The sequence below is a fragment of the Moschus berezovskii genome, chromosome 7, assembly GCF_049115385.1.
Source record: "Moschus berezovskii isolate FMDL1 chromosome 7, NW_MosBer_1.0, whole genome shotgun sequence".
In the NCBI taxonomy this organism is placed as follows: domain Eukaryota; kingdom Metazoa; phylum Chordata; class Mammalia; order Artiodactyla; family Moschidae; genus Moschus; species Moschus berezovskii.
The window spans coordinates 34,474,907-34,497,377 of NC_142466.1; the positions used below are offsets into that span (position 1 = coordinate 34,474,907).

Genomic DNA, 22,471 nt, shown 5'->3' on the forward strand with positions numbered 1-22,471 from the left:
AGAAAATAAAGTCTGACGCTGTTTCCACTGTTTCCCCATCTATTTGCCATGAAGTGATGGGACCAGATGCCATGATCTTAGTTTTCTGAATGTTGACCTTTAAGCAAACTTTTTCACTCTCCTCCTTCACTTTCATCAAGAGGCTCTTTAATTGTTCTTCACTCTCTGCCATTAGGGTGGTGTCATCTGCATATCTGAGGTTTTGATATTTCTCCCGGCAATCTTGATTCCAGCTTGTGCTTCCTCCAGCCCAGAAAGAAGAGAAAATCCAAATAGGAAACTGGTCATGAAAATAAATTGCCGATACAGTTGGAATGGAATAATACCTAAAGATAGCACACTATGCTTGCAAATCTAGACATGATATCAGAAAGTATGTCTCGTAAACCTCTCATTTTGTTTTAGGTAGATAGCATTTCATTAAAAGCTTTAAAATTAGATCAAAGGGGAAATGTTTTTAGTTTTTAGCTAATTGTTTTTGGATTTTTCCTTTTAAATTATGCCTTGAATTTGACAGAAAGAAATTCATGAAATAGAGTAGAAAATTAAACTATTCTGTGCTGGTCTTTAAGCTGTTTGCTGATTTCTTCATAATGTGAATACTGCTAGAGCAAATAGGCCTAGGTCTTTGCTATGTTTAGTATTCTGGTCTCATTTCCATGTGTGGAAGGAAAGGCAGTGTTTCCCTCTGTGCTATAGCATGCTAGTGGCCTGCCATGAGCACAAACAGGTTTATTCTTGGCCTTCAAGCAGATTCTCAGGGCTTAAGGTCAGCTAACAGTCTAATGATCCCAAAGTCTCTATCTGGTCTCTCTCCAGTCTCTTTACATCTTTCCTTCTCTATTCTCCCTTTTCCTCACATAAGATAAAACAGTCAATCTTACTTGACTTTGGTTTTGAAACTGCACATCGTGTAAGGTGTTTTGATATGAAAAAGGGGCTCAAATAAAACCGGTGAAACCATGATCGTTGACCCTACTGACAAAGATTTTAGAAAATCACTCTGGACCCATATTGAACTGGGTGCCAGATTTCTCCTAAGTGATATAAGCACCAGTTCAGTGAATATAAAAGGAAATCTTTTCATTTAAAATGTTTCAGTTCAGTTCAGTTGCTCAGTCGTGCCCGACTCTTTGCGACCCCATGAATCGCAGCACACCAGGCCTCCCTGTACATCACCAACTCCCAGAGTTCACTCAAACATGTCCATCGAGTCGGTAGTGCCATCAGCCATCTCATTCTCTGTCGTCCCCTTCTCCTCCCGCCCCGAATCCCTCCCAGCATCAGAGTCTTTTCCAGTGAGTCAACTCTTCGCATGAGGTAGCCAAAGTATTGGAGTTTCAGCTTTAGCATCAGTCCTTCCAGTGTTTAGACTTAAATATTTTAAATGCTTTATACTGTTTCTAAACCCAGTAAAACTGGTTTATAAGTCTGGATTATTTGGTTACAAATCCTCTAATTAATAGGAAAGCCAATTATTATCATAGGAAATCAATACTTATCCTAGGAACTTCGCTGGTGGTCCAGTGGTTAGGACTCTGCTTTCATTGCCAAGGGCCTGGTTTTGATCCCTGGTTATAGAACTAGAATTCCACAAACTGGCATAGTGCAGCCGAAAATTAAAAAAATATTTATCCTAATACTTTGCATTTCACTTAACGGGACAAATCTTATCATCTGCATTTTGTAAATAATAATTTCCAATGAAGTGGTCACTGAGCTCTGGTTACAAATGGGAGAACCTAAAGTAACTCAGTCACCAGCTACAACACGAATGGGAAGGACACGAATCCAGTTACTCACTCTGATGTGACTTTTCATTCGTACACAGGTCCAGCATCCCAGTATGAAGTGGTCAGGATGTTCATAGTGTCCTAACGGACTGAATTTTTTCCATTACTGTTTATTTTGTGACAATACCAAATTCTTTTTATGGCTCTCAATCACTCTGGTAAAGTGTAGTTGACATGATAAGGAGGCCTAGGTTTTAGATCTGTACTTCTCAAGCTATCTGTGAGGAAGGACCAGTTTTCCCCCAGCTGATCTTGAGCCAATACTTAAGTTAAATAAAGTAAAAATCAGTTAATTTTAAAGGAAATGACCATGTCTTTCATTGTACAGCAGTGTCACATTGTCCTGAAAGTTACCAGATAGCTACTCTCAATTCCTTGCAGACTGGTCCTTTTTGATAGCATATAGGCCACTCGTGGAAAGTCTTAACAGAAGAGTCTTAAGCCATGGTTTAAGAATCACTGCACCGGATCCTGATTATTTCTGTCACAAAGATCTCCAGGCAAAAAACCTGGGCCTCCCTTGTTTTCCTTTGATGATTTCTAACTCCCTTCAACTACTTTAACCCAAGGATATGCTAAAGCTGATATTCATTCCTTGCATTGAGCTTTCAGACCCATTCTATTACATGAGATAGTCAACTTTGTTTCTTGCTGCAGTTTTTCTGTTTATGAAAGGGATGGTCTTTAGATGATCTTGATGAATGATGGCTTCTTTGGAAAGAACTTCACATTGCCTGGATCCAGAGGGTACCCTGTCAGGAGGATTCTAGTTGGAGTATGTCATGTAGATATTTGACCTGTCCCCAGGCACATTCATTTACAAAGATACTATGTTGTCCTTCTAGGTAAATATAAATGGATGCTTCTGTTACCATGATAAATAAAGCTTCTCTTTTATCATTCAAGCAACCAGCAAAGTTCTAAACCTTGCTTACCTGGACCTCTTCCACCAGAAGTAAGTAGTTTAACACAGCAGTCTCCATTTTAGTGAAGACAACGACTCAGGGCTGAAAAATAATCTGAAAGGCAGTAGATTTAGAAATAGCAGCAGGCATTCGTGGTGGGCCAGGAGAAGAGAGAAACCATATGGGACTGCTGTGTACCATTAGGGGAAGGAAGACAGAAGGGTGATGGAAAGGAGATGCCTCAGGTGGGTTTGATCAGTTGCTATGGTTTCTGAGGCCTATTTTAATATCAGAGGCTGCCAGCTCTGTAAGTACGATATCAACATGCAGATTTAGGTGCAGGCTACCTGGGAAGAACCTGAGGTAAAAATGGCTGTACACCACTCAGATTGAGTTTCCACAGTGAACGCTTTCATAAAAAGAATAATCAAGAAAATGGATTTGATGGTAAAGGAAACATGATGTAGAAGAGGACATGACGTGATCTGGAGACCAGCCTTGTTCAGGAGAGGTCTTGCTCCTTGTTATCACAGTCCCAGTGTGCCCACCTGGGAAATGGCCTCATGGATTACAGTAAGTTCAGTGAACCTGGAGTCAGAATTTCTGGGTTCAAGTCCTGGACCCCACTTAGCATCTTCGCAACCTTAAGCAGTCGTACCTCTGTTGTCTCATCTGTTAAACATTTGCCGAGCTCTGGAAGCTATTATAAGACTCAAATGAGATAATCTCTGTAAAATCCCAATTTATTTCTCTGCTTATATACAATACCAACAGTCTCCACTGTCCCAAAAAAGAATGTCAGGGAGACCATTGCTACAAGTGATACTTTAAAAAAGCGGCTGCTTCGCAGCTCCAGGATCATCCAGTCAGTTACTGGGTCGACGTATCATGGTGTGACTATTGTGAACGGAGAACTGCATGAGAATGTGTAATCTGAAGGCTAAGTCTCCTACAAATGAGGGAGGGACATCTGTATTTGCCAGTTTACATGGTTCAGTTCAGCCGCTCAGTCGTGTCCGACTCTTTGCAACCCCATGAATCACAGCACGCCAGGCCTCCCTGTCCATCACCAACTCCCGGAGTTCACTCAAACTCATGTCCATTGAGTCAGTGATGCCATCCAACCATCTCATCCTGTGTTGTCCCCTTCTCCTCCCACCTTCAATCTTTCCCAGCATCAGGGCCTTTTCCAGTGAGTCAGTTCTTTGCATCAAGTGGCCAAAGAATTGGAGTTTCAGCTTCAGCATCAGTCCTTCCAATGACCATTCAGGCCTGATCTCCTTTAGGATGGACTGGTTGGATCTCCTTGCAGTCCAAGGGACTCTCAAGAGTCTTCTGCAACATCACAGTTCAAAAGCATCAGTTCTTTGGTGCTCAGCTTTCTTTATAGTCCAACTCTCACATCCATACATGACTACAGGAAAAACCATAGCTTTGACTAGATGGACCTTTGTTGGCAAAGTAATGTCTCTGCTTTGCAATATGCTGTCTAGGTTTGTCATAGCTTTTCTTCCAAGGAGCAAGCGTCTTTTAATTTCATGGCTGCAGTTACCACCTGCAGTGATTTTGGAGCCCAAAAAAGTAAAGTCTGTCACTGTTTCCACTGTTTCTCCATCTATTTGCTATGAAGTGATGGGACCAGATGTCATGATATTAGTTTTCTGAGTGTTGAGTTTTAAACCAACTTTTTCACTGTCCTCTTTTACTTTCATCAAGAGGCTCTTTAGTTCCTCTTCACTTTCTGCCACAAGGGTGGGATCATCTGTATATCTGAGGTTATTGATATTTCTCCCAGCAATCTTGATTCCAGCTTGTGCTTCTTCCAGCCCAGCGTTCCTCATGATGTACTCTGCATAGAAGTTAAATAAGCAGGGTGACAATATACAGCCTTGACGTACTCCTTTTCCTATTTGGAACCAGTCTGTTGTTCCATGTACAGTTCTAACGTTGCTTCCTGACCTGCATACAGGTTTCTCAAGAGGCAGGTCAGGTAGTACTAGACACTAACACACATATAAAAGAAGAGAATGCTGGAAATGAGCCTTATAAGGAGTGGCTTATAACTATTAGAGCTTCTTTTTTAAGTAATTTAAATAAATGACAAGTATCGCCTTAATATCAAATTAGGTGTTGTGATTCAGACCATACAGTTGTGGTCCAGAGAGAATTTCACATCACAGGGCTGAGCAGAACTGTCTATGAGAGAGAATTCTCTCTTGCAAAAATAGTGCAGTTCCCTTTATGCTGTTTGCCCTAATGTAGCATCTTACATATGCATAGTACAGTTGTTAAAACTGAGAAATTAGGATTGATACCATGCTGTTCACTAATTGAGAGACTTTCCTGAAATTTAACCAGTATTCCCACAAATGTTCTTTTTCTGGTCTAGGATCCCTAGAATCTTATATTCATTTGTCCTGTCTTAGCCTCCTCCAATCTCTAACCAATCTTTGGTCATTCTGTGACTTTGACCCAGAGGGAGGATAAAGGGAGGAGGAAGGTGGGAGGGGGGTTTGGGAGGGGGAACTCGTGTACACCCAGGGCGGATTCATATCATTGTGTGGCAGAACCAACCAATATAATATTGTAAAATAATTAGCCTCCAATGAAAAAAAAAAAAACGATAAAAATAATAATAAAAAAATCTTTCCCAACATTTACACTTTGAAGAATATTTGCAACTGTTTTGCAGAACACCTTTTAATTTTGGTTTATCTGATGTTTTTTCATAATTAGATTAAGGTATGCATTTTTTTTGGCAAGCATGCCACAGAAACCACAGTATGTCCTTCTTAATATAGATCACAAGGTCTGTGATGATCCTTCATTTCGGCAAGGTGGTTAAGGTGGTGTCTGCTAGGTTTCTCCCTTATAATGTTATGATTTTCCTCTTTGTAATTAATAAGGCTCTTGTCTTGTATTTAAGACGATTTTGTGCTTCCATAAATCGACTGTCAAGGGTTGGAACAAGTGTTGTTCACAGAGGGTTGCCAAGTGTCCTGTCCTGGTGGAAAGGAGCTGTGCCCTAGCAGATGATGGAGTCATTATTTAAGTGTTTGACTAGGTTTCTCTCAATCCATACTGAAATGGATTGCCTGACATTACATTGCAGGATTTTTAAGTCCTACCTCCAGGCATATCTCATAGTTACTAGCAAAAATGAAAGTGTGAAATGCTTTTTAATGTATATTTAACAACACATAGTCTGGTGATTACTGATGTGTATTCTCTGTGGACCCTCTCTACTATCAGAGCAGGATGTTAAGAGACAATATTTTTACACATTTATTCTACCTAAATCCATCACATGTTTATTTTCTGAATATCTATAACTGTCATTTATAACAAGATCATAAAAAGTCAAATACTCTTAACTCAAACTTTGAATCATAGAATTACAATCAATTTTCAGAAAAAGTACAATTACTGTGTTTCCTTACTCTACCTTATGAAATTGCGTACTGTAACATGACACTAAAATTCAGCCACTTAAAAGGGGAGAAAGACAGCGTAGCAATGTGAGTATGGGGGTGATGCTACTTCATTCATCTTCGTGATTTAGAAATTCAGATAATAGCTCCTATTTAAAGGAAGTTTCATCATTGAATCCAGTGTCATGTCTGATTGTGTTAAAGAAATAAAATTTGGAAAAAATAAAAGAAATAAAATTTGAAAAATGTACCCAATTCCTTCCTATGGCGTCACTATTTGATAAAGATTAAGGTTCCATGTTATGTTTTGTTTTTGCATACACTGGGTTGCACAGCAAGAGTTCACGTCTTGTACTAATATATGCTAAATACTTGCATAGTCTATAGACCATTGTTGTTAAAAGTAGCAGTAGTGCAGGCATTTTAGATCACAGAGCCCCAGTGGTCTACGTTTTGTTTGCTTTGACATTATTAAACTTAATCTGTTTCTCTAACTGTGACTCTAATGACTGCATTTGCATGGCAGAAAAGTTTGCTTTGTGGATCAACTTGTATTAACAGTGCTTGCATGTTGTTTTCTGCTCTTGCTCGCGGTGTTCCATGAGCAGACAGAGCACCTTCAGCTGCACGGAATAATTATGCACAATCAATAAGTTTCTGTGTTTGTCTTTGTCGTTTCTTTGATGTGGCCTCCAGGATGCTGCCGGCAAGGTGCTGGACCGCTGGGCCATCATGTCTCGAGAAGAGGAAATCATCACCCTTCAGCAGTTTCTGCGGTTCGGAGAAACCAAATCCATTGTGGAGCTGATGGCGATTCAGGAGAAAGAAGGGCAGGCTGTAGCTGTACCATCTTCAAAGACAGACTCAGACATCAGAACTTTCATTGAGAGCAATAATCGCACCAGGAGTCCCAGCCTCCTCGCCCATCTAGAGAACAGCAACCCTTCCAGCATTCATCACTTCGAAAATATCCCCAACAGCCTCGCCTTCCTGCTGCCATTCCAGTACATAAACCCTGTCTCAGCCCCACTGCTAGGATTGCCTCCAAACGGGCTGTTGTTAGAGCAACCAGGACTGAGGCTGCGGGAGCCCAGCCTTTCGACCCAGAATGAATATAATGAGAGCAGTGAGTCTGAAGTCTCCCCCACACCCTACAAGAACGATCAAACGCCCAATAGAAATGCCCTGACCAGCATCACTAACGTGGAGCCCAAAACCGAGCCAGCCTGCGTGTCCCCCATTCAGAATTCCGCCCCAGTCAGTGATCTGTCCAAAACTGAACACCCAAAGAGCTCATTCCGGATCCACCGGATGAGAAGGATGGGGTCGGCCTCCCGGAAGGGAAGAGTGTTCTGTAACGCATGTGGGAAGACTTTCTATGACAAAGGTACTCTCAAAATCCATTATAACGCCGTTCACCTGAAGATCAAACATCGGTGCACCATTGAAGGCTGTAATATGGTCTTCAGCTCCCTCCGCAGCCGTAACCGCCACAGTGCAAACCCTAACCCTCGCCTTCACATGCCTATGCTAAGGAATAACCGAGACAAAGATTTAATCCGGGCCACGTCCGGGGCCGCCACCCCCGTCATAGCAAGTACAAAATCGAATCTCACACTCACGAGCCCTGGCCGGCCCCCAATGGGTTTTACCACTCCCCCACTAGACCCCGTCTTACAGAACCCTCTCCCTAGCCAGCTGGTGTTCTCTGGGCTAAAGACTGTCCAACCAGTTCCTCCATTTTATAGAAGTTTACTCACTCCAGGGGAAATGGTGAGTCCTCCGACCTCCCTCCCGACCAGTCCCATCATTCCAACCAGTGGTACCATAGAGCAGCACCCCCCACCCCCTTCTGAGCCAGCAGCGCCAGTAGTGATGATGGCCACTCATGAGCCCAGTGCCGACCTGGCGCCCAAGAAGAAGCCCAGAAAGTCCAGCATGCCTGTGAAGATCGAGAAGGAAATTATCGATACCGCTGATGAGTTTGACGATGAAGATGACGACCCCAATGACAGCGGGGCTGTGGTCAACGATGGGAGCCATGACAATCACTGCCACTCCCAGGAGGAGATGAGTCCGGGCATGTCTGTGAAGGACTTTTCTAAGCATAGCAGGACCCTGTGCATTTCAAGGACAGAAATAAGAAGGGCTGACAGCATGACTTCTGAGGACCAAGAACCTGAGCGGGACTATGAGAATGAGTCTGAGTCTTCGGAGCCCAAACTCGGTGAGGAATCCATGGAGGGGGATGAGCATATGCACGGTGAAGTGAGCGAGAAAGTCCTGATGAACAGTGAGAGGCCGGACGAGAACCACAGTGAGCCCTCTCACCAGGATGTCATCAAGGTGAAGGAGGAGTTCACAGATCCCACTTACGACATGTTTTACATGAGCCAGTATGGACTGTACAACGGCGGGGGTGCCAGCATGGCAGCCCTGCACGAGAGTTTTACATCGTCTCTGAATTATGGCAGCCCTCAGAAGTTCTCCCCAGAAGGGGACCTGTGTTCTAGCCCAGACCCTAAAATCTGTTATGTGTGCAAGAAGAGTTTCAAAAGCTCCTACAGCGTGAAGCTTCACTACAGAAACGTTCACTTGAAAGAGATGCATGTCTGCACGGTAGCTGGCTGCAACGCTGCCTTCCCCTCTCGCCGAAGCAGAGACAGGTCAGTAAATCTCCATTGGCTGCTCCTGCTGGGGGTGGAGGGTGCCAGTCATGGTGGACTTGACACATTAAAAAAAATCCAACTTAGATGTTTTCAGTGCACTGTAAAGATTGTCCACAGTGACCGCGTGATCCCCAGGCTGCCATGCTCGTGAAGGATTGTTGCAGTTGGTGCTTGTTCTGATTAAGCATGCAGAATCATACGCCATCTTACTCAGTAATGCACGCCATTTTTCTCTGTGCTCCGTGTGTGTATGTGTGTGTGTGTTTCCATGCATCTAGGTATGAATAAGTTAACTGTGTACACAGTTCCCTGCTTTCCCGTGAACCTTCACTTAGAAGCTGAAGCTTCTGTTGTATATATTTCTGCTTTGCCTTGTGGCTTTATAATTAAATCAATATATTATCTTCATACACACGTATTTATCCAATATAGAAACAGAAATTTACGGATGGAAAGAACCATAGGTCCAGGACATCGAGACAGCCTGCATCTGCGTAGGTATAACCAGAAATGTTATCGTTCTTACATGAGTATTTAGTGTGTCCATGAATTCTTTAAGAGTTGTAGAAATATTGGAAGAAAATGGGACCAAAGTAATTGTTGATACAGGGAAATGTTATAACGATTATGGGTTACTTCAACTTCACAATGTCTTTGAGCACATCTCTAAAATATAGTCTGTCATGGGAATTATGCATAGAAGGGGAGGCATGCATATACTTTGAGGATCAGTTAGAATATATTATGTCCAGCCTTCAGATGACATCACACCTTAGGTATGTAGCTGTGGCTCTGAAACAGTTGGGCTTAAACAGAAGCAGCTGGTCCTAAACCTACAGTGTTCTTTTTCAGTTTTAAAGAAAATGTAATATAAAAGGAATGTGTTAAGGTGGTCAGTGGTGGAGTAGCACAGTTGTCCTCCTCTTGTGGAGATAAGCTTATGAGCAGAGGATTATACACCAGCCTACCTAGAGTCACACGGTTAGTTCATCCCATTATACCAAATGCAGTTTTGGGTTTTACATTGTCTTTTAATAATGTATCTGGAGAAAATTTTTTACATGGTAAAAATCAATATATCTAGAAGAAACAATATTAACTAGGAAGTTTACTAATAGCTACCACCCAAATTCTAGTGTTTCCCTGGTGGGTAGAGTTGTTTGATAAAGTAACATATAATAGAAGTATACTGAAAAGTAGTGACCTGCCTCTAGAATGTTCTGTTTTTTCCATATTTAAAAGTTCAGTCTTCTTAAAAATAAAAGAAGAAAATACTTTTTTCTTTCTACTAAAATACAAGGGACCCAATGCATGAAAAGCAAAATCTCTGAGAAAACATTCAGTGGCTTTCTTCATACAATTCAAAACATGCTTTGAAGAGAAATCTATCTTCTTAAAAAATTCCCTCCCCCCAACTCCATTTACCTTGTTCTGTAAAAATGTTTTACGGTCACAGAGTTCTTTTCAGTTCCAACTTATCATTGACAGTCTCAGAATACAGCAGTTAAGATAGCTAGACTTTGAATAATAAAATATAATACTGTATCCATCCCCCTCACGTTTGTAAGTAATATTCATTCTTTTACATTTGAAATAGTGCACTTGTGATAATGAGGTTAATGCATTGGATTTTAACAAAAATAAAAGACTCATGAAAAACTGCATAAAATATTTATGGAAATGGAGTGTTTGAAGACAAGCCAAAATTTAAGCTTATTTGCATGAATTCCTGTCACAGTTTTAGTTGGTTTGCTGAAAATACTGCAAGTCATAACACTCAAATAAATGACTCTGGGACCAAAGGCTACAACACCCAAAGCTTGGTGCTTTCATTTACTAGAAAAGACAAGCGCTGTTTTTATGCCCCAGTGTATAAGGAAGTATTGGAGAAGGAAATGGCAACCCACTCCAGTGTTCTTGCCTTGAGAATCCCAGGGACAGGGGAGCCTGGTGGGCTTCCATCTAAGGGGTCACACAGAGTTGGACACGACTGAAGTGACTCAGCAGCAGCAGCAGTATAAGGAAGCACTGTGGAGAGGGTGGTTTGTCTGAGGACAAACATTTATTGATAGCAGCAGAATATTTCAATCTCTAATTTTATTCTAAGGATTGAGTGTTCCATGGGTGATCATCCGTATACAAGTTGAGACCACTGCCCAGGATAACTGGGATATAGGATATTCCAGGTGGGAATCATAATACAGATGTTCTCCCATGTATGTTCAGTCTCACAAGAGATTGCAAACCCCAGAAGACAGGTGATTACATTTCATATGGGTGAAATAGCACGTCATGCCAAATCGTTTTAATTCTGGAATTTTGTCACACACAATAAAAAGCAAATTGGAAAAAAAAGTACTGTACGATAAAGTCTGCTGATTCTCACTTGAAACTTTGCTTTTCAAGAGTCCTCAAATCTTTTGACCCAGGGTAAATACTTAGCAGAAACTTTGATACTTCAACTTTTTTTTTTATAAGAAGAGTATTCATCCTTGTTGAGTCTATGACTTAATATGTGAGCATGGCTACCACCGAATAAGCAAAAACAGGGATGCCATTGAATACCATCCTCTTCTGCATCTCAGGAGACATAACTGCATTATAATTGTACCCGTTTCATTGTCATCAACTAGTGTTGACCTGTAATTTGATATCCTTATTCACAAACTCTCTGCCTCACATCTCGAATCTACCCAGTAGACTTCTCTTCCCTGTCTCTTCACTTTTACTGTATCGGTCGCAAGAACCCCAGGAATTTTATGTCCCTGCTTTTTTCCTCTTCAATTCACTATGAAGCTAGACTAAGTTTTCTTACCTTTCTCTGAGTCAACACACCTTCCCAAACAGAAATCCTCCTTTGTCTTTAATCCTGCTGTCCTTGTGTCCATTTCTCTCCTCTCCCCAGAGGCTCGATTCACCCATCCTGGACTCTACAACATCTTCCTTGTGCAAACGGAGCATTAGAAGGCATTTTGAGTTGGGGTCGAAGTATGCAAGGGGTTTACCTGTGATAAAACTAACAGAACAAACCCTTTTCCTTCTATTTATGAGAGCAGCCTTCTTGTCTTTGGGCTTAGAACACCTTATAGGAGTGAGAAGCAGGTCTTCCTCGGCTTCTTCTAAGATGGTTGTATTTGAGGGAGTTGTGTGTTTGGTCTCAGACAGGCAGTTAGCAGAATGGAATTAGAAAGATGGTAAATGCTGTGTTTTACATTTGGCGGCTAGTTAGCAGAGATGCCCAACTCTTTGCTTAGCATCTTTCTAGGTCTTGTAAGATCAGATTGAAGGCTTTTAGAAAAACAATATTCTTTGTGTGAAGTCACCAAAAGGGACATGAGAGAGAGAGTGGGGCACAAGCAAGGTTTGTGAGGGCTGAGGATTCTGAGTGAAGTATCAGAAGTGTCCTTTCTATACATTTGTAACGAGTGTGAGTTTAATAAATTTGAAAGCAAAGAGGACCATTCCACACTAATGGCACAGAGCAAGCTAATATGCACAAACTCCACTTTGTCTGGTCACTAGGTGGCCGCTAGGGTAATTTTTATTCTGAGCTTTAGAAGCACAATGTGAATTACTTTCCCTCTAAAGAACTACAGAACTACAAGGCGAGGGCTGATATTTAAGTGTATACTGAGAGTAGTGTGTAGTGTTACACCCGGCAGTCACTAGACACCTGTACTTCTTGTTTGTCGCTTGATTTTTCTGCTGAGATGCTCTTCTGTCAGGGAACAGCGAAGCTGACACTAGGTTTTGAAGTATACCTATGAAAATACTCCCTGGGAAGAAGAATTCCTACTGGCCTAGAACCTACAGTCTTCATAAAGGACATTTTTCTTGAAGAGTGTCAGAATTGGTTGGCCCTGGCTTTCTCTGGTCATTTCTCATCCTCTGTCTGGTATTTTGATCCCCAGGAGGGCTGAGTGGCCATGGATCATCTGTATATTAGAGAAGCCCATTTATAAATTACATTTGGTTTTTATTCCGAAAAATAAAAACCCATGTCCTCTTCTGTTGAATTCCTAATCATTTGCCAGTATGTTAAAAATCTATTTATATCTGTTTCAGTGATTGGCTGTTTTAAAACTCCTTCAACTATAATGAAGACTTTGTCCACAGAAACTAGATGGTCTGCATAGAAATACTTAATCTGTTGGTTTTTCATCTTAACATGAATTTTACCATCTTTGTTCCTATCTTCCCTCTGAGAATAGTGGCCACTCATTGCTACAGTTTGTCTTGAATTTTATCAGAAAGGTAAGCATTATGTTTGATCTTCAAGGTGTAGGAAAGGTGATTCAGCCCCATGAATAAATTTAGAAACAAAATAATATTTGCTTAGGGTGATTTATAAATAAATATGAGGCAGCCATTGGTGCCAAGTGGAAACCTTCTCTTTGATTGCTACTTAAATCCGTCCAGATTTAAACATGTAAACTTCTTGATTTGTATGAAGTAAGACATCTGTATTTGGTTTATTAAAACCTGCTGATGTCTCCAGAACTAAATTTGTTCCTCTATAGGCCTCTGGGTAGCTGTAGCTAAAAAGCAGAGATGTATAGTTTTTGCTTGTTTGATTACCTGACTTCCAGCCCTGTACAGGTGTGCGGGAATAAATTAACATAAGCTACCTCTGACGAGCCACTGCATACATTAACAGCAGAGGTGAAGATGCGAAAACATGCTACCTGCCTCCTGTTTTCACCTTCCCAGCAGCGACATACATTTTTCCCATCATTCTGTGTTTAGAAAAGTTCTCTGTAAGTTTCCAAAGAGAGATTTTCAATAAATGCATATGATTTCACCAGGCAATACCTCCAAGAAATGAGCCACTTAGCACCAATTTAAATAACTATTAGTATATTTGCCCTAATACAATTAGCTGTCAAACAGTGTGTTAATCTTCTGCAAGTACGAGAAGAGAATACTTTAAGGCATCAGCTTTTTCATGTCCTGTATTTTTTGCCATCTAAACTGCAGCTCTCCTTTACCAGAATTCTTTTAAAAGGTAAAGTCGCGTGGGTCTTCTGACTTTTAAAGGAAGACATTTGTTTTTCCCCCTCTGTTACTCTTTTTGGTTTCACAATACAGCCAGGAGATCAATAGGTCTCTTGTACTTATCTCCATTACTTTCCATCAAAGGCAAACAAACAAAATAAATTCCCCCTTCTGAGTAATTGCTAGATGTGCCCTCCTCAAGCGAAACTTTGGTAGTAAGATAAACTTCAGTGTCATTCCTGTCTCTGGGGTTCTTTTTATATCCTGGGAGAAGAGCAGTGAGCAAAACGGCCTCCTTGTATCATGGGGAGAGACTCTGTCAAGCCTACCATGAGCCTCGGATCTTCCTAATGACCTCCTGCTGGCCCAGCTGGATGTAAGACAAGCTCATTTAAGCCTCTGCTGACCTTTCACTCCTCCAGCCCAAGAAGTACACCAATCACTTCCACCAAACTGCCTACCAACTAGACAACAAAGCTTAATGGCGAGCAAAGGACTTCCTGTCCATGATACAAAGAAGTTCTTACAAATTTCTCTTGATGGGAGTACCACTAAATCTCTTGTGGCTACATAACTTCCACCGTGTAAATGCAATGCTTCCATATACCCTGTATTCCTACCGTCCTTCAAAAGGAATGAGCTACTACTCTCTCCATCGGGAACTTGAAAATCCAGGCAGAAATAGCATTTAGATCAGCATGTACATACTGCATGCATAGGTGGTAATTTTCAGGATGGCACCACTTTGAAAGGGTCATCTTCATGATTTCTGTCTCCCTTGGGTCTCCCACCATCTATCTGATCCTCTGGTAGACTTTTGGTCTCATTCTTTCTCATATGACTCATTCTAAGTATTTGTTTTTGTAGATAGTCTTTTCTTTTTTTAAACAAATAAAAAAGGCCATTTCTCACCTGGAAGCAGGTCATGAGACTTCACACACATATTAGTATTTGCTAGTATCCTTCCTGCAAAGATGGGTTCTCCATAAGGTAAGAGGCTTCTACCAGCTCTTCCTTGCTGAGTGATCTGTTGGTTGTTGTTGTGCTAAGGAGACAGACTTTTCTTTCTCTGTTGAAATTTCATTGTGAAGGTTGGGCTAGAAAGCGTTTCTTTTTTCTCTTTTTAAAAAGCCTTCTCAGAAATAATTTAATGTTTTTGCTGTAAGACTCCCACAAGCTTCAAATAAATGAACGTGGCAGAATATGAAAGGAGTTTACACTTGCCAAAAAATTACAATGTCATAAAAAAAGGATTTATTAACTCTGATTCTTGAGTGCCAAGATGTGTGTGTGTGCGTGTGAGAGAGAAGCAAGCTGAGAAAGAGGAAAAAAGAATGCTTTTCAGGAAAGGACAATTTTTCTTCACTTAACAGAAAGCTACACTTTTAAAAAATACCTAGATTTTATGTCCTAATGCAAGCAGCTTGAATTAAAGCAGGAGTTGTAAATTCCTGGTAAAAAGCTGTTATGCCTGAAGTGTTAGTGATCTTAACTCTAGTACTTTATGGAGTTTATTACTTCTTTTATTAACTAGGGGGGAAAATGTTACCTACTTCTAGTTTAATTCTTTTTCTTGCTTGCTCTAATTATTTTGACTTTACCTTAGGAAAAAAAAAAAAAAAGCTGTGTATCTAAACCGAACATACGTAAGTGATGCCTCCAGTTTGCTATTGCATATATCAATTGGAATTATTGCCAGCTATTCAAAAATTATGCTAACGTTCTCATCTAAATGTATCCACATAAAGTATATGTGTGTTTATATGTGAACAACCACATAAATAAGAATATCAAAAGGCAGATCATCCTTAATTGCCAGGATAGACATCTTCATCTTGGGAAATGATGTATGAAGTTACTTTAGCACATGGATGGGAAATAAGATTTTTTTTCAGCCAGAAGAGACAGATTTGGGCGATGAGAACAACAAACCTTCAGAAGTAAGCCTGATGGGTCTGATGGCCAGCTGAGGGGAGCCGCTCGAACTCTGTTGGCTTTTTAGCCCGCTCTGTCACCGAGGGGGCACTGGGGGGTCAGTCCGCTCACTAGTAATTGTGTTTTACAGACTTCTAAAGCAATTGGCTCAGTCAGTCCCAATTCAATAAAAGTGGAGAGCAAGAGAGAGAGCACTTTTGTTCTATTTTTTACTTGAAATTATTTCATTCAGCAGTCTGTCTTTTTTATTACCAGGACTTGACATTAGCACTCCAAGCTATATTAGCATCCATTTCAGCAGTTCAGTAATGGTATTAAAAAAACACTTAACTTCAACGGTGAATGGTTGTATGACAGTACCATAAAAAATCCACATTAAAAAAAAAAAACTTATGTATTTGTCCCAGCAAATTATTTTTCACTTATTTAACCACTTCAAAGCTATGTTCTTGAGATGGGTTTTCATGAGAACCTTCTTGCTCTCAGAAGCAAGCAGTCAGCAGTGCTCTGTTGATTAGGGAATCGGGAGAAGAGGGAAAGAGAGATCCAGTGGGAAGAGGGGAGGTAAAGATGCCGTTTACCCTGTAGTTAGATTACCTTCCATTCATCAGCAGAGATGGAATTGGCAACCTCAGAGCACCCAAGGTGAAATTCTTGGATCCTCATGCCTGGCTGGGATTTGATTTTTAACCCAGCACTCCCCAAACTTGGGAGCAGAGCCTAACTACTTTGGCACTGCAGTGTGCTCATAAATGACTACATTAGGTTCTAAATTTTGATTAAACATTCAGTAATTAATCAATGGTAGACATGAAGCGGTTGGCAAGGTCCAGAGCTGCAAAATGTTTAAGACATAAAACATTACGAAGTAATTAGAATATGCTCCTTCAAGAGAAGGATTGCCTTCAATAAAGAGGTAAATGATAGCATCCTGCTTATTGTGGATGTAGGCAGCCAGAGCAATATGATAAACTGCTGGAGATACACATATCAGTAATCATCCACATTATTAGTGCCATTAATCATAATTCCAAAAATATGACAGCAGCAGCCAACTTTTTGACCAATTTCGCTTCTGCCCGTTGGCCATTATAACTTCACTAATAGACTGCAGAGCTCCTGTGCGTGGCAGTTTGCATTGAGAATGGAAGGTTAATTATATTTGAGCTGCTGATTTCTTCTCTCCTTGGAAAAGGCTTAGCATTTTGACAATCCCAAGAGCTCACTGTTGTTAAACCAGTAAAAGTACCTTATTGAAATTTTCTTTGTTGGTCAGGAACGAGGAGATGTTTCACATGAGAGAGACGCGCCAGGCTGGGATAGCCGCTAATGTTTCTTGCTCCAAAGTGATCCTAGGGCAGCAAGATGAAGTCAGAGGTTTCTTTAGCTCACTTTGCTCTCGTTTCTCTTCGGCAGACGGGTAGAAATTTCACTCTGTGATGCTACACCAGGTGAATCCCACAAGATGCATGGCGGTCTCAGTCTGTATATATAGGACTAAGATGTTGGGGGAAGTGGTTAATGGTATTGGAAGCAATAAGCACCTCTTTCATACAGAATTCTGCTTCTATGGCTATGCTTTTGTGAATCTGGAGTAAAAAGAATTTCAGAAAAATCTGAATGTTTCTAAACATTGAAAGGTAGCATAGTTGTGTTGCTGGTTGCTTAGCTGAAGTTTTCCTGTTGGTAGTTTTGACACCATTTAACCAAAGATGTAAATTAGATTTTTGGGCATTCTTTTTGTTAAATAGTTTCATTTTCAACACAGAATTCTAGATAAGGCCGTAGCTCAATTATAAAATTGCCTACAAAATCCTATCCCCTGGGAAACTCGCACATCCCTAATGCTCTCTTCTTAAAAGATCACAAATTGTTTTAATGATATAAAACCTTCTTGGATAGTTAGGAAGTATTTCCTTTGAAAAAGATCTCAGAAAGAAACTGCTGTTCCATGTCGTACACATTAGAAAAGAAAGCTTATTTTTAAATAGGAGAGGAAATTTGAATGGCAAGAGAAAAATGCATTCTTACTGTTTTGGAAATAGATCTTCGGAACTCTTTGTATAAGATGATAAAAGATGGGATGGAAAACTGGAGAGTTAACTCATCCAGCAGTGAAGGCGATGGCACCCCACTCCAATACTCTTGCCTGGAAAATCCCATGGACAGAGGAGCCTGGTAGGCTGCGGTCCACGGGGTCGCTAGGAGTTGGACACGACTGAGTGACTTCACTTTCACTTTTCACTTTCATGCATTGGAGAAGGAAATGGCAACCCACTCCAGTGTTCTTGCCTGGAGAATCCCAGGGACGGGGGAGCCTGGTGGGCTGCCGTCTATGGGGTTTCACAGTCGGAGATGACTGAAGCGACTTAGCAGCAGCAGCAAGAGCAGTTCATCCAGGGTAAATATAAATCTCAAAATTGTAGCTCAGATTTTATTCAAGTCCTTAAAAGATGCCAGGGTGAATGGCTTTGCTTTCTCTTACCCAACAGTAGTAGTAAGCTGAGCACCATATGAGCTGCCTGATTGAGAAATTTTCCAAATGCTATGAAAACATAATCCTATTCACAGTGTAACACACGTCTCACATTACAGCGCAACAGGTTATATATTGAATAATCGGCACCCTTGAGAAGCCTCGATGTGTCAGATACAGCTCAGAAGTAAAATGGTTAGGGAACAGCATTGGATATCAATTCTGCACTTAACCTGAGCATCCAGCATAGACATTTTCCATCCACCAATCTGCCTTCCCAAATGCCATCACTACATTAACATTTTTTATGCATTCCACAGCAGTGACAAATTGTTTTGTAGCCGTAGTGCCAGATTTAGTATGCGAGAGACACGTTCGCCTCTGCCAACAAACCAATAATTCTCACTAACATCTTCAGAGTTACAACATTTATAAAGTTGCAAAGTGGAGTAAACAAACCATCTGTTTGGCTTTTCCATATATGTCATGCTTTCTTATTAGCATATTACGATTCATTTAGTAAACAAATTTGGTGATTTCGTTCACGTCAAAGTTAGGTTGGAAGCTTGAAGATGATTAACATTCCTGGGACAGGCACATTAATACATTGCTTCCTCGGCAAAGTTAAATGGCTTCTCAGGAGAATCGCCCCTTGTTGACAAGATGAGACTGTCAATTTGGTTTGCCTGCCACATTAGGGGCCGTAAGGGGATGGCAGGCTCTGAGAGAGGGGAGTCATGTAGGCAGCATAATTCACTGTGAATTGAGAAAAGAAGTCTAATTCTGATAAATGGTCGACCCCAATACATCCTACCTGTTATTACAACAGACGTGCCGTATCTGTGCAGTAAATTAGCTAAACCCCTAAAGAGTTTGGTGGGAGCTTATCTTCAAGTGAATAATTTGAATGGAGAGAGAACTGTCTGCGTGACCAGTATGGATGATTTGTTTTATATTGAAAGGGATTGAAGGGACTGGATTTCATACTTTTAATTTGCAAGAATTTGCTTAGCTTTTGTTTCTTGCATTTATCATGTACTTCTGTACTTTTGGCGGGTGGGAGGTGTTGAGCATTGTTCACTAAAATTTTACATTGAATTTCCTGAGCTGGGGATGGTTTTCAGATCTTTTGGAGAAAATCTTTAAATACTACCTTAGAGAGCACCTGCTCATTTTGCAACAATGTATATAGTATCAAAAATATTGTGACTTCACAGGGCTGTAAGTATACCACCATCAATAAATGGGAATACAAATATTTTTGAGGCATTCAGGACAACAGGTAGTGTCATAGCAATCTAGATAAGAGAATAAATAAGGCACAGAGGTTTTAACTTTTCGTTTATGTGGATTTGGAGAGCAGATTTACATTTCCAATCAGGAATATTGACTCCGTGTCCAACAATACACTCAAACCCAGCATCCAGATTTTATAGTTTATATTACAGGTTGAATATAAATTTATGTACACCCATATACATACATAAAAACACACATACACTATTTATATGTGGTGTTATCTGCTGTGTATACTTCACTGTGATCATTCTGGACAATTTGAGGTGTGTGCATGAGTGTATGAAGTGGCAAAGATAAGCAGAAAAAATAAAGGCAAAAGTTAGGCCAAAATGGAGCTTCAGTTCCATTTCACCTGGGGCACTGCAATTAATTATGAAGTATTTTGTTTCAGTTCAGTAAGTTTAGGATGGCTCAGAACTGATTAAGAATCAAGGTTAGATTGGGCTTCTTATGTAACCTATAGCTTGATTCAGTTTGATGACCACATTTTGATTTTCTAACTTGGTCATGAGATCCTTATTTTTTAAAAAAGTTCTTCTTTGTATCTCAAAAACCAAAGTTAAAATCTCAAAACACTTTTTCAGTGTGCTTAATTTTTTTTTTCTTTTTATGGTTAAACATTGCATTGTTGAACTAGGTATTTGAACCAGCTTAGAAAGGGAAATGTGAGGAAAGATAAGTTCACGACAGGACTGACTTTCTCTTAAAGAGTGTCTGCATTTATTTGACTGTTGGATTTGCTGTCTTCTGTGGTTGCATGGTAAAATTTTCTTTTTTTAACTGAGATATAATTGACTTGTTTTCGTTAAAGAAACCAAAAAAGAGTGGTAGTCCACTTTAATCTAGTTAGAGTGCTCCCACCAAGCATTTCAAAGAGTAAGTCTGATTTCATGACCTCTTCTATGTCATATAAGCTTCATTACCTTTTGCTTTTAAGGGTGCTCTTAGTTTTCAAGAGGCTTTGGTAAACTCAGTACAGAAATAGTAGGAATGAGTGCAGAGGTCAGAAGAAACATTTGTGGTTCTAAGCATCGCCCAAGTTATAGGACTGTGTCATGCCCTAGTTATGTAGCATTACCTTGCACCACAGTGGGGTGTGAGTGGGTCAGGATTTTCCTCTGCTATGTTATCTGTGTCTTTTCTTAAATCTTTAGGTACATGTTTCCAATCTTGGGATCATTGTTTTCACTTTTATAATTTGTTTTGGGAAAAGTTTCTTTAAGACTCTGCCTGTTACTGATTGAAGTCAAATAAATGTACTTTTAATTATGTCCCATGTGCAAAGTATTGGGTTGATCAAAAGTTAGAGTGTTTCCATCAGATGTGATGGGAAAATCCGAATAAACTTTTTGGTCAACCCAGTATTCTACTTGAGCAGCAGGAGACTTGAGGTTGAATAAGATATAGTATGTGTTCTTAAAAGTGACCATCATGCAACTACATTTTGGCCTACTGTCTTGACGAGATCCCCAATAAGATCAGATCCTTCCTCCCTCTACTTAGCAACTTACCTTCTGTTTTCATCCCAGTCTTTTTTTTTCTAAGAAGCTGCCTCCTCATATTGGTATCACCTACCTAATAAATACCCAGTCAACACAACTAGAAACAGCTTTTGTACTGCTGATATTCTTATAAAGTATAATAAGTTCTAATACAGTTTTAGTTCATGTTATTTTTTCCTCTTTTCTGGAGACAAATATTCAGAACATTAGGTTTATTTTCTAGAAAAACTCATCTCTGGAGAACTCAAAATCTGTTCCTTTCTGGACTCCTCCTGCTCCTTATTACAGACAGTTGCCCACTGCTTCCTCTGCTGGGGATCCTCCCGTTTCCAGCACTCTCTGGTCTTCTTCGACTTTTTAGAATCCTCTTCCTTGTATACCTGATAGTCTCTTGGAGACTCTTCTTTCCTTGCCTCTTCATCTTCCGTTTGTTTTTACCTCTCCAGGTTTTGCTGATCCATGTAAACCTGTAAGTTGCTGTTAACTCCAGGTCTTCGTCTGTTCTCCTCGGATAGTGTTCTGTGGCAGCTCATGGTTTGGATTGACTGAGTCCAGGTCTCTGTTAACACCAAGCACTGCTTTTTGTCCATTCTGCAGAGGCAAAGCTAACCTCATGGGGTATAGGATCAGGACTCTCTCAAGAGTCTGTCTCCTCTCCCTCCTCTTGCTTTGCCTTTTTCCACTCCAGTAATACTGGGAGTTAAGGTAGAATAGCTCCAAGCCCACCATCGTGAGAGTGAACCAGCAAGCTTTCCACAGCACGTTCTTCCTATCCCTACTTCTAGTATTTTGCATATGGCATTTAGGAGGATTATTACACAAAAATGAAATAGATTAAGAAATGAACATAAAAGAATCAATTCTCTTGAACTGTGGTTGCATAATGGAAATCGACTACCACGAATGAACCCGTGTACTGAAGTTATGAACAGCAGAGCTAATGCACTGCCATGAGTTCATCTTTATTATTGCATTACACCTGAATCAATTGATAAAGTAGCTTTTTTTTTTAAAGGCAAGGATGGCACTTAATTGAATAAAAGTCAATGTAATTATATTAGCAGAGGCCAACAGTACTGCTGACAGCGGAAAAGGGACACTGTTGAACCGAGTGCCAGAGCTGGTCTACACATTTCTGCACATCATTTGGTTGACAGCTATTGAGGGCTGGTACCTCATCTAATTAGATTACAGATTTCTACTGCTGTAAGTGAGACATGAAGAGAAACATCTCTTCCTGGTAACACGACAGTGGCGACGTGTGATTTCACAAGTCATCTCAGGGAAGATGTGTCCTTCTGGGGGTCAGTGTGTCCTTCTGTCAGTGTTAATTGATTCTTCCTTATTCAGTGTATCTTGATGTGACTGCTGTGTGTCTGACTGCTGTTTTCTCAGCAGTGAATCTAGGAAGCAGTAACTACAGATGTGTGAGAAGCAACAGAGTTCTAGATTAAAGTCATCGCAAA

General features: G+C 40.5%; 1 protein-coding gene across 6 annotated transcripts in view; it reads left to right on the forward strand.

Moving 5' to 3' along the window:
* Positions 1–22,471, forward strand: part of BNC2 (basonuclin zinc finger protein 2) — a 490,816-nt gene that overhangs the window by 456,214 nt on the left and 12,131 nt on the right. For all 6 annotated transcript variants that reach the window (XM_088837882.1, XM_088837885.1, XM_088837883.1 and 3 more), the window contains one exon: positions 6,826–8,795. In XM_088837882.1, the coding sequence (XP_088694008.1) occupies positions 6,826–8,795 (1,970 nt within the window). The remainder of the gene's footprint in view (positions 1–6,825; positions 8,796–22,471) is intronic.